At 38.0% G+C, this 16,370-nt stretch overlaps 2 protein-coding genes across 2 annotated transcripts in view; one reads left to right on the top strand and one right to left on the bottom strand.

The window, feature by feature from the left end:
• Positions 1 to 94: 94 nt before the first annotated feature.
• LOC113204647 (A-kinase anchor protein 10, mitochondrial) lies at positions 95 to 4,173 on the top strand. The gene is made up of 11 exons (XM_026419891.2): positions 95 to 264; positions 569 to 730; positions 875 to 1,406; positions 1,483 to 1,606; positions 1,690 to 1,826; positions 1,965 to 2,109; positions 2,510 to 2,597; positions 2,690 to 2,867; positions 2,976 to 3,052; positions 3,151 to 3,203; positions 3,335 to 4,173. Exons 1-11 carry the CDS (start codon positions 240 to 242, stop codon positions 3,419 to 3,421), a joined length of 1,608 nt encoding a protein of 535 aa, XP_026275676.1. The 5' UTR covers positions 95 to 239; the 3' UTR covers positions 3,422 to 4,173.
• Positions 4,174 to 4,346: 173 nt separating this feature from the next.
• LOC113204646 (G protein-coupled receptor kinase 1) overlaps positions 4,347 to 16,370 on the bottom strand; it is a 38,072-nt gene continuing 26,048 nt past the window's right edge. The window contains exons 2-13 of the mRNA XM_052267060.1: positions 14,284 to 14,357; positions 14,078 to 14,179; positions 13,923 to 13,997; positions 13,649 to 13,710; positions 13,328 to 13,571; positions 12,934 to 13,241; positions 12,632 to 12,806; positions 12,434 to 12,534; positions 12,181 to 12,343; positions 11,884 to 12,052; positions 11,488 to 11,732; positions 4,347 to 11,393 (exon numbers count right to left, since the gene is read on the bottom strand). Of these exons, the coding sequence (XP_052123020.1) occupies positions 11,220 to 11,393; positions 11,488 to 11,732; positions 11,884 to 12,052; positions 12,181 to 12,343; positions 12,434 to 12,534; positions 12,632 to 12,806; positions 12,934 to 13,241; positions 13,328 to 13,571; positions 13,649 to 13,710; positions 13,923 to 13,997; positions 14,078 to 14,179; positions 14,284 to 14,357 (1,892 nt within the window). The 3' untranslated portion in view covers positions 4,347 to 11,219. The remainder of the gene's footprint in view (positions 11,394 to 11,487; positions 11,733 to 11,883; positions 12,053 to 12,180; positions 12,344 to 12,433; positions 12,535 to 12,631; positions 12,807 to 12,933; positions 13,242 to 13,327; positions 13,572 to 13,648; positions 13,711 to 13,922; positions 13,998 to 14,077; positions 14,180 to 14,283; positions 14,358 to 16,370) is intronic.

Raw genomic sequence — 16,370 nt, 5'->3', positions numbered from 1 at the left:
CACTTACACAAAGAAAGCATCAATATATGAAAAAAATAACCTATTTTGGTTTGGTTGGTATCGATGAATTGGTACGTCTATGCGAAATTAAGCGACCCTTTCCCATCTGTTTTGTTGCGCCTCTCAAAATGGCAGAAGATGCCGTGAGCCTTAAACTGGTGAAAACAATTACCTTATCTCGTACGTGAGCCCAGCCCACCTTCATCGAGTGCGTACAAGTTCCAGGAACAATATGAAAGATGCTTCAATTCTGGAAAAAATCTGGTAAGTCAGGTCATTGTCAGAATTATATCAGGCGTGTGAACCAAATTCAAACAATAGAATATAACCTTATTTCTGTGGTCGTGTCACTTGTCAAAGTTTTGCTTCGATTTAAAACGATAGCCGAACAAGTCATCCATTAACTTGCAAGGTTTTAGCTTACCATTTTGTCGCCATTTCGCATGGTTTGGTCAGTATTCCGAATGTCAACTGTGAAATTGCTTACCTGCTATGTGCACATATCACTTAATCCACCTTATCTGTCAAGGCACACCCTTCTTCTTTCAGAATCACTCTTCTGTTCCAGGTTCTAAAGAAACGTCGAAATCGAATCCACCCTCGCCCCTTCGATCACCTTGTTCACTTGATAGTCCAACCCAAATCAATGGTGACATAGGGGTGGCAAATGGATCAAGTGGTTCTCTTACATTACTTGCTCATTATGAGGAGGATGACACAAACCAATCTGGTATGGCAATTTACTGGACAATCTGAAACTTCTTTTCTGTTGTGTGCTTTTACTTACATCGACCAAATTTCGTCAATGGGTAATTTTTCAAGGTGACATTTCTAAATGTGCTGGTATTAATTAAATGTTTTTGTTCTTTTTTAGAGGATGCTGAATGGCTGCAAATATCAAGATCCCGTTTGTCTATGTCCCTTGCCGAAGTCATAGCTGACAAGGGCGCTCTAGGCTATTTCATACAATATTTAGAGGCCCGTTCTGCAGGTGCTCTGATTCGTTTTTATTTGGATGTAGAGTGCTTTCGCTCTGCAGCTCAGGAAGATGCAAGGTCATCACATTCTCATGATCTGCAGGCAAAGTTTAAAACTAGAAATAAAGAAATCTCTAATTCTACTAGTGAGCACTCACTCTCATTTTGCAATCAGACGCAAAGTGGAATTTCAGTGATAGCCAAAGATAATGATGGGAGGACTGACGGTACCATTCATGAAGGGGCCTCAGTGCATGGTGATGCTGTGAGAATTTTTGAAAAATACTTAGGTTTGAATGCACCTCTTCCTGTACCAATTGAAGAAGATGTGCGTAACTGTGTAGCTTTGGCATTGTGTCGCCAAGGATTATTAGATCCTGAATGCTTCAGTCCTGCTCAGAGTGTGTGTCATCAAATAATGGAAGAAGAGTATGTATATGTATGCTCCCTCTGTTTGGATACCTGTTAATGAAGTTATAGGTTACTAATAATATATTTCCTACAGATATTTCAATGAGTTTTTAAGAAGTGATTTTTTTTGCAAACACCAAATTGATGTTCTAACCAGTGGTGATGTTGGTTTGATGGACATTCTTCACAATCAAACTTCCCTCTCTTATTTCATGGAGGTGCGACCACTTATCAATAATTTATCTTTCTTCTTGATATGCCATGGCTTGAAAGTTATTTTAAATATTTGTTTCACTTCCAGTTCATGGAACAAGAAAGTCAAAGAGCTCTACTTGAGTTTTGGTTGGCAGCTCATCATTTTTCCAGTCAGATGAGAGAAGATGGGGATCCTGTAAATGTTGAACAAGCTCAAAGTGATGCCATTGTACTGTATGAGAAGTAAGCTTAGAAAAAAAACGTTGACAGTTGCTTTTTTGGGAAATCGTCCGTCTCAGATTAAATATCAGAAACTATCTACCTCCTAGACAAGGTCATCATTTGTTTGTTACTTATTGCAGCTTGTTTTTCTTTTATCAGATACTTTTCACTTCAGGCCACATGCCCCTTAGGTTTCAGCAACAAAATTAGGGTTCAAATTGAACATAACATTTGTAGTGAAAATGGCCCTCCTTCAACATGCTTCAGCCATCCTCTTAAAATAGTTGAAAAGTTCCTTAACAAGGTAATTGTTGTTTTTATTCTTTCTTAAAACTCAATTCTTCAATGGCTTTAGATCTCTGTCTTAGGGAACACAATCTTATGTTTTACGAACTATTAAGAGGTTACGACACTGCAGTGGTAGCTTGCTGTGCATACTCACTCGGACTGTAAGGTGCCATGGCCCTTTGGCTAGGCAAATCCGGAACACTGCGGTGTCGTAGCCTTGACACACAGTATACATCAAAACATTTTATGTGTTCGAATTCTGCTTCACAAAGTGGATGTTATAACACAGTCTGGGAAGAGTATTTCATTAATTTTACAAATTTTCAATTTAAGTTTGAAATTTTTGACCAAACCTAGCTCTAAATTCTTAACTGCTGCTCTCATAATGATGTGAACCCCTTTGACCCCTTTTTCAGAATTACTTGAAGCCATTTTTAGAATCCCAGTTGTACATGAAATATCTCTCAGAATTAATTAATACAATTCAAGCTACAAGAAATGGTGGTAAGTTTATTTTTTTCACAGGCTAGTCTGAGTATTGCCAAATATTGAAAACCTTCTTTGACTTTATAATATGTGTTAAATGTCTTTTTAAGGCTCTGATTGTGGAAGTGAAATTGGTGAGAAACCATCCTTGAATACAAATACACTCTTAGCAGGAGGAGATTTAACTCTATCTCGCAAAATACTTCGAAATATGGAACAGCAAAATCTCAGCATTGATTCAAGACAACTGTATGACCCGGATTCACTTTGGAGAAGGCGACATCATAGGTACAGTATGAACAACATCATTTGTTAATGGTATCACTGTGCTAATGTTTAGTAGCACGTTACTGTACTGAGATGGATCTATTTTATTGTGTTCTGACATGTTTGCAGTGGGCTGAGTTTTGGTAGGATCAATGAACTAGGGAGATTTGAGACAGAAGTTGAACCTGAACCAGATAAAAAGAGTGGTGTGTAACATTTCTCACCTTCATTGTAACTTAAATAATTTATTGACTGGACTAAGTTAGTTTTATTTCTCATCTTGGAAATAAAAAATATGTTTCAGAATCCCGGATTACTCGAGCTATGAAAAAGTTAGTGCATATGGATGAAGACAAGGTATGTTTCTGTTTTTATTAATTATTAATATTATTATTATTTCTCTTAAATTTGCAGCTTTTTGCTTCCTTCAGAGCTTTGAGCAGGCAGTTCAAATGTCTTTAACCTGTCAGTTTAATTCTTTTCAACAGGCAAAGGAAGAAATGGCGTGGCAGATAGCAGAAATGATAGTCAAAGATGTCACAAGTCTCACTCTTCATGAAGATTCAAATACATAGTGTTTATGGTGTGACTATAGAAATTTGCCTCTGGCAATATTGCCTCTTCATGAAAAGGACATTTTAAAAGCTATTTACTGTGTTAGGTATTTATAAAGGTAACTTTTGCATGTGATACAATAGCAAGCGTTTTGCTTCTTCCCGTCACTCGCTCAATTTCTTCTTTTTAAAAAATAAAACAATTTTAATTCTAAAAGATGGCAGTTTAGAAGACAGAATAAAATGATCGTACCATAGAATGAAATTAACCCTAGTCATGACTTTTGGGGGTTGAAATATCTTTGTTTATTAATGGCTGTCAGCTACTTTGAGTTGTGCAATATTTATGTTTAATGTGTAATTCCAATTTTATTACTTTTTTTTCAATTTCAAGTATATTTGCTCTCATCTGATCTAATCTAAGTTGGTAGTTGACAGAAAGGGGGAGAATATTTGACCAACTGGTCATAAGATCAAATGAACTGTAGTTATAATTTACTGATTGGGCTGTGATAATGTGTTGGTGCCCTCTGTGATGTGTTGCACTTTTTAATCAGAATAAGAAGCTTTATTATTAGATTATGATATCAAATCTCCATAAATATCTTCAAGGTATCAAAAAAGTATGTCTACTTTTGTATTACAGAAATTTAACTGAGATGTGTAAAAAAAGCTATGTATATAGAGAAATTACATATGTTTATATTGTAACATGAATGTACTTGTGTCACCTGTTCAATGTGCAATTTGAAATATATGTTAATGAAATTGTTCTTCTGTTATTGTCTTAATGATAATTCTTTGTGATTCTCTTTTGACTCGTACGTGAGCACGTAGTGGCCGTGCATTGCTGCTGGGAAACACTACTGCTGTTAATTTCTGTGGCCCTCAATGTGTTAACATTTCTGGAAAAGTGATGAAGGGGCAATGAAAAGGCAATTGAACATGAATGCTAAACACAATAACCATTTTAATTTGTATAAATTTCATTAACAGTTAAACTATGAAACAAAAAAAAAAATGAAACTAACAAGGAAGAGGTAGGAAATTATTTTTGCTTGCCCTCATAGCACATACCAAAGAGACTACTAATTGCAGGGACCGGCTACTAGAGGGAACACCACATCAAAAGGCTGCATCAGTTTGCTTAAATCATCCCCCCCTCCCCCTCCTAAAAACAAAATACTTGCTTTAAAAGAGAAAAAGAAAATATCACAATACAAAATTGCTGATGGGCCTCTCACCTGCTTTGCTGAAGAAAGGCGAAAGGCATCAAACAAGTGCACAAAGCTTCAAGCAAAATAATTTTGGAGGATACCGAGCAGCCAGTCCCAGAACAGTTTTGCAGCGTTATTAACAAGGACATAAGTCACAGAAACCATACTTGTCCCTCCACACCATTCATGGAAAAGTTGACCTTTTAAGATACCAAAACTGCTATGTCGGTAATGTAGTGAAACTTCAAGTAGTAAGAAAATTTAGAGGTAAGGGAAGACATGGTGGAAAAGTCACTGCCAGCGTCCCATTCTTCTACCTAGAGTTATGAGAGGTCTTTCATCAGGAAATTGGTTGATCTAGTACAAGAAGCTCAGTTTTCACTTCCGAATTACACCAATAAGCTCCAGAACCTTAAGCAATGACCTTAAAATTATACAACTCAAAAATGAATAAAACGAAACATTTCAATTTGACGACTAGGATTCAACTAATTGGCATTAACACCTTAAGTATTGTAATATTCCTGATTTCATGCTGGTTGACTTTTTGTGAGCAGAAACCCTTCATAATGGCTTGACGATAACACAATTCACTTTCTACAAAATTGGACACAAAGCACCAACATAGGTCCATCACTCACATACTCACACACATACACCCAAACAAACTTGAATACACACGCATACACTTACTCAGGAAATTATATAGAGAAAAATGGATCAATGCAGCCTTCAAAAATTTCCCTGAAATGCAATTATACAGGACTTGAAACCTAAAATCGAACATTTCTTCAAAGGGAGATGGAGTGGGGTGAGGAAGGTTCACACAACTTATTACACTATTCACTTAAACTTACATTCCTATCTGGTATCATGAAATAGAGATGAACAATTACAAATAGAAGGTACATTTTGCGAGTTGGGAGACATGAAATTATCACAGTGCTAAATTTGAGAATGGTTATGAAAATGTCATTAGAAAACCTGCAGACAGGAATTTCACTATGTGCAATACAGAAACCTAGCACTTCTCCAGAGAGTTACCTTTTCTACTTCAAACATTAGCTGCAGGGGAAAAGTGAGTTGATGATTATCACACTGTAATTAATGACAAAATAACAGAACATTTCATGAAGCAGAAGTCTACATGTCAACTATAAAGTTACTCAAACACAGAAAACAAAAATAAAAATTGTATTCTATTGTTTAACTTGAAAATGTTTAGAAAACACAAAAAAAATTGATTACTTCTCCCAAGGCTGATATATGGCACAATAGTAGCCATACACACTGTGAGAATGTGTATTTAAATAAGGGATGATTAAATTAAACAAATTTTTCTTTAGAAAGACTTCAGTCAATCAGCAACTAAAATTATTCAAATCAATTCTCCACTCATCACAATTTGCTAATGCTGTAAATTTTGAATTAGTGATGAATTTCATGTTTACCTTGAAGGGGGGCTAATTTTACAAGATGTACTGGTGGTTACATGCAGACAGGATCAAACGGCAAGAATCACAGAACTACTTCTATGTACACAGTTCACACCATCCCACTCCAGAACTACAGACGAAAGCAGGAATGTTCCTTATTGAGGGTGATTTGTTAACACTCCAGATGTATGATACCTAAAATATATTCTCATCATGGTTGATCACCACAATTAAAGCAACAACTGTCTATGACACACAAGTGTATAAAGAAATTGAAGCGAACTCAAAACACAGCAAGTTATTGATTAACACAAGGGAATTAACACCATTGCGAGGAGATACACATGACTACATCAAGTTGGTAGATTACACAAAACTGGGGAATTGATTGGAAAAAGATGAATAAAGAAAAGTACCAAATCATGAAATCAAAAGTGTACATGCAAACCTCTCTTCCAAGCTTTTCAAAACCTACTTTACCTAGCAATGATTTGAACATGATCTATCAATATCAACCAATGTCAATGTATGTACCTTACAAAAGTAATGTCGTAAGACCACAAAAACAAGGCTAGTGTGGTTTCAAATTAATAATAATAAAAGTAATAATATTAATCATGGTTAGAATTTAATACTATTAATTAGCTCTCTGAAGGAGTACAGTGAAATAAAATAAAAGATACATACACAAACAAGAAAATTCATGGAGAATGAATATTGGTTGCTTTAGATGGTGCCTTGTGTTTTGAGCCTGGAGTTCAGTCTCCTCTTAATTTTCCTCACTTTAAATACAGAAGAGGGAGACGGTCGAAACAAAATTACATGGCTGTAGAAAATTAATATTTTCAAACATGTCATACTCGCGAGAAAGGCAAAATAGGGATGCTTCATTGGTCAGTTCACCAAACAAAATAAAACAAATCAGAGCAATGTGCACTTCTTAACATTACCAAATTTGGCAACTTTTGGCAACAATTATGTAACATCTAATGACATATAACCAGTCTCACAATTACTGTCATGTGCATAAGAGCCAATAAAATTGTCTTGGAGATTCAGATTTAGAGAGTTTTTTTTAACCTAGTGAAGGCTAAAACCCTCACGATTGCGGAGTATTAAGTTTAATATTAAGCTCTAAAAATAAAATTTTTAAAAAACACTCATTACCCATGACCAGCCACAACAATGCAGAGCATGAAATCAGTAAACATTTTAATGACAATTTAAATCATCTGAACACATGGCAGCACCAAATTCCCTATCAAATTCTCTCTTATTACATTTTGAACATTTTGTGTAGGCAAATCAAAAATTATCTTCATTCCTAATCCAAACACATAAACCAAGTAAAATGTAGAGTAGAAAACAAAAGCAGAAGAAAACTTTGAAAATTGAAAATAAAAATTAAAATGGAAAGTGAATTGATAAACAGCACCTTGCTTCTCAATCGAATAGCTCAGTTTTTGAGCACATTCATTACTTTTGATTAACAGGGTGATATAAAAACCTTGTGTACTGCTTCAGTATATCACAGTCAAATAGGCAAAAAAAAAAAAGAATCTTGATTGAATGTACCTCATTGAGTGAGACAAGCTTACTTGATGTGTAATAAACTTCAGCAAGTTCATTACTAAACATATATGATAAAGAGCACCTCCATCACTGGGTACTAGGGTTGATACTGCTACTGTATCTCAACAGGTAAACAAAATTACAAATTAAACACTATAGATCATATGCTAAAAATTGAAAATGGAAATGTATAATGGTTTCATTATACAAAATGAGATAACACAGTGAAATCTGAAGTGGGGAACTACGGGCAGGTACATGTATCAAGTACTTGAGGGCTATACTGTTATGCAAACTCTGGCCAAATAAAAAAAAGTCAGAAAGCTTTGACTTAAAAAATTGTATATGCCCAGTAATGAACTACAAAGTTAGGAAAAATTATGTAACCATGAACAATTTGGATGGATGGCAAAGGCTAATTTCGATTCCTTTCTCAAATTTTGAGAACCTAACGCGAAAAACAAAAACAAAACAGAAGGCATACAATCGGTCACATAGAAATTCACTGGGCTTTGATTAATACAAGAAGTAATTGATTTAGTATAAAATGCATCAAAACATATCATACTTAATCATGCACAGTTGTTTCCAATTTTCTATACATAATAAAAAGTCTTTAACCTAAAGGCACCCTAATTCAGTGTGAAACCAGTACAATTATGAGGTTCCATGTTAAAGAGAATCATGTGATGTTGTGGTTCTTGGGAAAAGTTAACAACCCATTCATTGTGCAATCTCACTCCCTCCCTTGGCTGGATAAGAACTGACACAAAGACTATGAAATGCACACTAGTAAATTGGAATATCCACCAACATTTCATGCTCACATTCCAGTACCCATTAGTACAAAAAATCTTAGTAACCATTAAAATATTGTGATAAAATAATAACTGTAATAATAATAATAATAATATTAATAACAATAATAATTATTCATATCTGAAGATTTGTTTTTTAGACAGGTGGCTAGAAAAAATCGTTATTGCCTGAGAAATCCTAGCTGGTATAAAAGTGCAGACATCCCCCTCTAATATTTTTGACACATTCACTGGTTGGAAAAGAGGTAAGTAGGTAAGAATCTTAGAGTACAGGTCAATCTTTACCCTTGCCATGTCCACCACAATTCAAACCCAGAAACTAAGCAATACAACTCTTAGAAATAAATAGTGAAAACCTGAGGAAATAAAAGATAGCAAGATAGGCATTGCCGACATTGAGAACCTTCCATCTGGCAAAAATATGAAAGTGATGAATTACATCACTTTTAAATGGGCAAGGAGCAACACTGTCAAAGAAGTGGTAACATTTTGGTCATATACAGCCAGCATTGTTCGGACAATAGATTGATGTTTGTACATCAACATATTCAATTTAAATTCAGTTAGGAGGAATCTACAGTAGATTTTCATTCAAAAACACAACTTAGCCCATAGGAATAATTTTGGCTTACATATAATAAGAAGACACACAGATGCCAGAAAATAATTGAAACTGAGTAAAAAAGCACTAAAACTGTTAAAGAAGACTAATGGCAAAGACAGTCAGCATCCATCACAGGTTATCCCACTAACCAAGCAGCAGGAATATCTAATTGATTTCTTGTTTGTTTGTAGTTAGGTTATTTTTCTTTCAAAAATTTTGTTTTTTGGTCCTCCACAATACTTTTATATTTTTTGACAAGATTAGTTGCTGAGTCAGCCTCAACCACAAATCCCTTAAAATAAGCACCTTTGAATTTCAACAGTCAATGCCAAATCATCACAAATGTCAACAAGCTGGTGGCTTCTACCATACCCCAATTTAAAGCAAAGGAACACAAACAACAACAAGGGCGACAAACAAGCAAGCAAAAAAACAGCAAGCTGTGTTCAGTAAATAATATTTTTAAAATAAAAAGATAGTTTGATTTGATTACAGAGGGATGTGTGCAGAAAATATAGAAGATCAAATCACACTTATGTGCTAAAGTGTGTGCTACTGAATGCTCTTGTTAACAGTTACAAAATAGGATCATAAAAATCTAGAGCCATGACAAGACCAAAGTCAAATGAAATGAACCATTTTACCCGCACAGCACTACATCACTGCATAAGACTATGAAGAGGAAGTACCAGCAGTTAATGATGATATTTGATACCACTTCACATTTTTATGGGCCCAAGTAAAAAGTTATTCATCCAAGAAAGTTACGCGATGCCATTTTATCAAATAGGTTCTGATAAATTGGGAAGCATGGTGTCTTTCATATTCAATGTAATTGTTGAATTGAACTGCTGCAACGTCCTTTATATGCACAATGATATTTCACACCTGAAATACTTTGCACTTGCATGAAACAAATGGGTATGTTATATATTTGCTGGCATATAGATGATGAGGGAAGCTAAGCTCACTTTTAATGAACATCTTGTGGCTGGAAACTCAGGCTGAAACACTCGAGATAAAGCAATGTGTCACTTAACATGTGGAGTGCACAGCACAAATTTGTTTTTGATACATGTTAATTGACATTTCAAGTGGGTTTTACAAAGCCCTTCCACATCATACAAGACTGTCCTCTCCTATGCAGAGTAAAGATAGTCACAAGGGATGCTCACCTCTCAGTATGGATTTAAGTATTAACTGCTCTTGCTTAGTTATGCCAAGCTTCAACCTAAGGTGTGCTTGTGACATTGCAGATGCTGAAAGGCATAGCTTTATTTCAAATGTAACAGTGCTAAGAACCATGGCAATTATTGTCTTCTGAATTTTTGTTATCCTTTGGAAAACAATGTGAATTTAAAGAGCAAAATGATGATTCAGGAGTTTTCAAGTATACAGAGTAGAGAGTAAATAAATACAGAGCTTCAAAACAAAAGTCAAGCGCAGAAAATGATATACTAAGCACACTTTCGAAGACCTGAGAGGGGTGTGAATATTGGCAAATGATTGGCACTGTTTGTCACTTTCACAGCTCCTTCTTGATTGCATTACAGCAAAAGACAAACATACAAGTAGGAGATAACACTTTGCCAAGAGAAGATGGCACGACATCATTAGAAAATAAATAAACTAAAAATAAAGGCACAGTCAGGAACGTGGGAGCATATCATCAACCAGCATTATCTGTATCCACTCTCCGATAAACTCCTGTATTTACAATGACCACTGTGAAGTGGATGAGTTTAAAAATGCATACATTCTCAACAATGCGTTTCATTACTTACAATGTTTTATGAAATGCGCAAACAGTTGCACTCAGCAACCAATATCAAATTAACATTCTCACAATCACAAATACATTATACTTAAATTCTATACATTAATATGTGAAATGGCTTTATAAACACACAATGCTCAACAGGTTCTGGGAACTATAAACATTGAAACAATTCACTAAAAAAAAATTAAAAACTTGTCAAAACCAAAACACAGGTAGCATTGTCTATTAATTTGTTGCAAAGAATTTGCAAGAGGTGAAGATTATATGACTAAAAGAAGTTTGCCTTATTAACTTAGATGACAGCCAATACGAGGAGCAAGGCAGTCTGGCACACTTTCATTAAGCAGATCACAGATTGGCGCACAAGACAGCAGGTGTCATTGGTTCTGCGTCTAATTGCCATTTGTGTTCCTTGCAGAAATGACTGGGTTTTTGTTGTTTGCAGCTCCTTCCCTCTCCGTTCCATAAATTTTTCCAGCTTTCTTTGCCATATTTCCAAGTAGCTCCAAAGAACACTTGTGTGCTGACCTCAGTGATATTGCCCATTCATTTAGCCCTATCTCATCCTAAAACGGGTGAAGAAAAACAAATAGTTGATACAGGTTTAGAAATAAAGTAAGTGTGATTAACTATTTGGTGAATAGACTAGAAAATACTTACCGGGTTGGTGAGGACTATTTTACCCTCCCTAGTACGGACCACAATGCATTGTTCCCCCTTCACATGAACAAGATCAGCACTAACATCTTCAATCTGGTCCATGAAAACAAGCTCTGGCTTGGTTGACCCTGATTCTGGGTGAAGTTCAACACGGTTGGGATACAGTTTAGCATAACGTGTCTGCCAAGCTGATGCAAAAGGTCCTCCCAACTTCTTAATGTATCCATGAAGAATACAATCAGACTCTAGAAAGAGAAGAAGGGGAGATCAATTAATATGCATGCTTGTCGCAAAACAGTTTTCTCTGGATTGTGCGAGGTATAGAGCAAATATGAAATCTAATAGGGTTTCTCCAGTATGAAGGAAATCAGATAAGGTAAAAAACCTCACACAAACCTTTCTCATCTTCATCAAATTTAGGTTTCTGCTTAGCCTTCTTTTTCTGTTCTTGTTTGTCAGCTTCTTGATTGATGGTTTCAAAAACGGTATCTGCTACCTCTGTTTGCCATCTCTCAGATATTGTCACATTAAAATGTGTATATATTCCCTGGTCTGCTTCAGTTAGCTGTGAAACAAGTGAAAGATGTAAACAGATAATGTTCAGTGTCATCTAAAATCACACAATTTTTTTCATGCAACAATATTTGTGAAAATAGTGGCAGAGTAAAATCAAACTATATAAAGGAGACCTACTCGAATTCCTTTAGTATCTTCTTCATCAAATGAACCTATATCAAATGCATCTGCAGCATTTACTTCCCCTCGAGGTGGTATGAGGGGTGGAGTATATTTCTGTAGGTATACTTGCTGCCAATCCATTCCCGCAAAGAAAGAATGTTCCTTCACCTCATCAGCTCTGCAATTTTACAAAGTGGCATCAAACTCCAGTAATTTGTAACAAAGGAAAGCATAAATTTGTAATTTGAAATGGCAGAATAAAGCATACCCATTGCCTCTACATCCGAGACGCTTGTCAATATCTCTCTGTAGTAACCCTTCCAAAAGTAATCGCAAGTCTTTTGAAAATGTTTCTGGCAATTCCACATTCTACAAAATAAAAGAGGGTCAGTTAAGAAAAAAAGTCCAACTCTAAGAGATTGAGGAGAAAAGGTAATTAATTAAAGGACCATAAAATTTTTCTTACCATTGTTAGAGTCATCCGGTCAATTTCGTGTTTGTCCTTTGTCTTGTGTTGTCGGAAAGGACTGTGTCCTTTCAAGAGTTTGTACAACATGCACCCAAAGGAAAACCAATCAGCACTGTCATCGTATTGAGTTCCTTTTGAGAGTACTTCGGGAGCCATGTATCCATGTGTTCCCCTATCAAACAAAAGAGATTTAGGAGTAAAGACAGAGAAAAAACAATAAAGACTAACAGCTTTCACAAAAAAAAATTATTCCCAAAATCCTACCAAAAAAGGCTTGTTACTATAAGAAATGTACTTACACACTGGCATGAGGCTTTTTCTTTGTGAAATCACAAGCAAGCCCGAGATCCGATATTCTAATGTGACCATGTTCATCCAATAGAATATTTGCTGGTTTGAGATCCCGGTACACAATGTGACGCCGATGCATATGTTCTAGACCTAAAATGACCTCTGCTGCATAAAACTTCATTTCGGGTTCATTAAAGACACCATGTTGTGAAAGATGATAGTGCAAATCTCCGCCATTCATGAGGTCTAAAATAAAACACAACTTATCTGGTGTTTGAAATGCATAAGTCATACAAACAATGAATGGGCAGTCAACCTGTAGAAAGTAGTAATCAAATATAAATTGATACTTTCATGAATGTGAAAAAATTCAGAATTAGTAAGAGCAGTGTAATATATTACCCCTGTGCTGACAAGAATAAGCATGACTCTTTCATTCAATGCAAGAGTTTCTCCCTGCTTCATTTTGATGCGCTTCTTGTCCAAACATTTCATTGCATACATTTTCCCTGTATCTGCTTTGCGGCACCCATAGACTTCACCAAACCCACCACGGCCAATAATCCGATGGACACTAAAGTCATTCATCGTCAAATTTATACCTTTCTCTACATTCTTCCACTGACAAAATCTTGTGTACTTGTCACTGTGAATGAAGAGGTAGATATTAAATCCATGTATAGAACTCATTTAAAAAGAGAGGATTATAAACCTGTAATTTACCTTTCTAAAAACTTCCGGAATGGTTCACCTCTCAAATGATTAAAAATCTCTTCTATATAGGGCTAAAATAGACAAAGGAACAAAATTAACCAACAGGGTACAGAACTCTTCATGGTGTCTCAAACCCCATGTACTTTTTTTTTCTAGTGACTTCTAGTAATAATGTCCTGCATGCTGGTAGACGAACCAGTCCACTCACGTATGCAGTACAGTATGACTAAAAAAAGGACAGGGCCTTTAGGACACCCAGGCAAAACTTGATAAAATGACTCACTTCAAATAAGTTAGGTGGAACTTCATTCTTCGTTAAATGTTTCTGTACATGCATAACTGCTTGTTTTGAGTAGTCCTAGAAAATAAAGACAAGATTTGCAATATTTTGAACAGTTTTAGACAATGTACGTGAAGTAAAGGAAATGAAGATCTTACATGTGAATGTGCTAGGAGTTCTTTCATTATAAAATTATCATAAATGATACGAGCTGCTGTTCGACGTTCCTCAGCAGTCTCCAGCTTTTCATAAGCCTTAATCTGCAAGAAAAAAAGAGATGACAGCCCATACACAGAAAAGTGCCAAAACATGATTTTTTTTTCTTTTAATATTGAAAAAATATTAAATTTAAATAAACAAGTACCTCCTCATAAAATCGTAATTGCGGTATAGGTTCCTCTGCCACGTTCTCACAGAAGTCTTTGAACAGAAGATAACCTGAAACAGAAACAAAATTGGGTAAAGGACTAGACATACCTCGTGGATAAAGTGAGACGTGGTGACTTTTTATTTTGACGCTCATTTCACTCAGAATGAGGGGGGGGGGAGACGCTTCATCCAAAGACAAGCGAGGAGGAGGTGGATGAGGCAAAGCAGGGAGTGGCGTCGAAGAGGGGGAAGAAGAGAGATTGAGTGTATAGGCAAGGGAGCAGAAAGAGGGGAAAAGAGGGGGATTAGTAATGCAAAGAGGATAGGGGAAAAGGGGGGGGGGGTGAAGTGGCACATTTCCTACCCCTCACCCCCCCGCCGTTGGGCAGAGCCCTCCTGGACCCGAGGAAAGGGGCATGAGGGGTGGGGGGCACGCTCAACAAATTATTTATACCGCCATGTGTGTTTAGCGTCCCGTCTTACCCCCGTGCTCTAGGCCCACCACCACGTCCGGCCGTCCACCCGCCCGGCCCCCGGCCCGTCGCGGATCGTGACTCCGATGATTCTGACCTAAAGAGCTGATAAACGACAACGACACGCTCCACCACCAGCAGACTCGAATATTTTAGCATCCTCACACAGACTGATGAAGAGAGACGAGTCCACTTGAGCCCGGGCGGGGCAGGGCCTCCCGAGTGCTAGGCAACCTCCGCGACAGCGGTGCACTGCACAGCAGCGCTGCAGCGAGCGCGCCGGGCGAGCGGCAACGAGCTCAAGGGGCAGAGCCCGCGCAGGCGCACAGGGCGTGCAAACATCCTGCCCACGTCTCGTAAACTGCTAGAGTAAAACATGTTGTAAACACAACTTTATTTTGAAATTGATTTTATAAAATTTAGTTAGTGTTCTATAATTCAAAACTTTTTAGACAGCCCCCAAGAGGGGGACGGAGCTGAGCGTTGCGGTCGCCACACCACCACAGCGTCCCCGTCGGCTGGACGAGAGAGGGGAGGAGACGGGGAGATGCACGTTTTTCCTGATAGAGACAGTTTTGTGGACTGAAATATTCCAAAATTGCGTGTGCGTGACATAATTTGTAAACGGCCTCTAAAGTGTGACTACCTAGGGTATACACTCACCCAAGCACGTGATGCTACCCTTCGACCCCCCGCCACCTCAGGACAGGGCACAAGTACCCGGCCTTCAACCTATCCTACCATTCCATAAATTACTACCCTGTCAACATTGGTTGTAGCTAGGTGGGCTACCACCTGGAGCTTCGCAGATTGGTCGAGGGGACTGTCTGTTTAACGGCTTAACTTAAACTTCAGAAAGGTTTATGGGCTGGCCTCATTGAGAAAAAAAGAGGTTCTCGTAAATCGTGAACCGTGTTTTGGGGTCGGCAAAGCCTCTACGGAAAAGCCTGGGCAGGGTTCGACGGGTTTTTGTTCTGAGGGCGCAGCAGCTCCTGTAGGGTCGGGCGAGAGGGAAGACAGGGAAGATAGGGAGAGGTAGCGGGGAAGGGAGAGAGGGAGGGAGAGGAGATATGATAGGAGGAGGGAGAGGGGGAGAAAGAGAGGGAGAGAGGGGAGAAAGAGAGGGAGATGCAAGGGGAGGGGGAGGGAAGTGCCTCGGCTGTCGGGAGTAAACAAGCACAGTGCTTCGCCCGGCCCGGCTGCGCTCCACTCAGCCCAGCATGCCGGGAGGCTTCAGCCAGGCCGGGAGGTGTGTGGGCAGGGGGTCGCGGAGTGTGTGTGAGAGAGTAAGAGAGGGAGAGAAAGGGAGAGAGACAGAGAAGGAGAAGAGAGATAGTTTTTAGACAGTCCCCAGCGACTGTCTCTACCCGTAGGCAAGTCAGCTCAAGTTGTCAGTTGTCAGTTCTAGCAGTTCAAGTTTTTAGGCAGTCGTTATTTTGTTTTTGATGAATAATAATTTTCAGGACAACAACTCACACGATCCCATACACTCGCCGTGGCCACACCCTTCACAGGCTTGTGCGCAGTCCGGCCCCGCGCTGGAGGGACGGGGCAGGACAGCCAGGGGCGGGACAAGGCGATGAAAGGGTCAGGGCGACTCCCCCCCCCC

This window comes from Frankliniella occidentalis, unplaced genomic scaffold (genome assembly GCF_000697945.3).
Source record: "Frankliniella occidentalis isolate FOCC.00 unplaced genomic scaffold, Focc_3.1 Scaffold3, whole genome shotgun sequence".
Taxonomy (NCBI): Eukaryota; Metazoa; Arthropoda; class Insecta; order Thysanoptera; family Thripidae; genus Frankliniella; species Frankliniella occidentalis.
This window is presented reverse-complemented; position numbering and strand designations above follow the sequence as displayed.

Excerpts from the sequence above, each read along its gene's own strand:
- LOC113204647 (XM_026419891.2), top strand. The coding sequence starts at position 240 with ATGCTTCAATTCTGGAAAAAATCTG. Across the intron at positions 265-568 it reads TCAATTCTGGAAAAAATCTG|GTTCTAAAGAAACGTCGAAA; the intron begins GTAAGTCAGGTC and ends CTTCTGTTCCAG. Across the intron at positions 1,607-1,689 it reads CCCTCTCTTATTTCATGGAG|TTCATGGAACAAGAAAGTCA; the intron begins GTGCGACCACTT and ends TTTCACTTCCAG.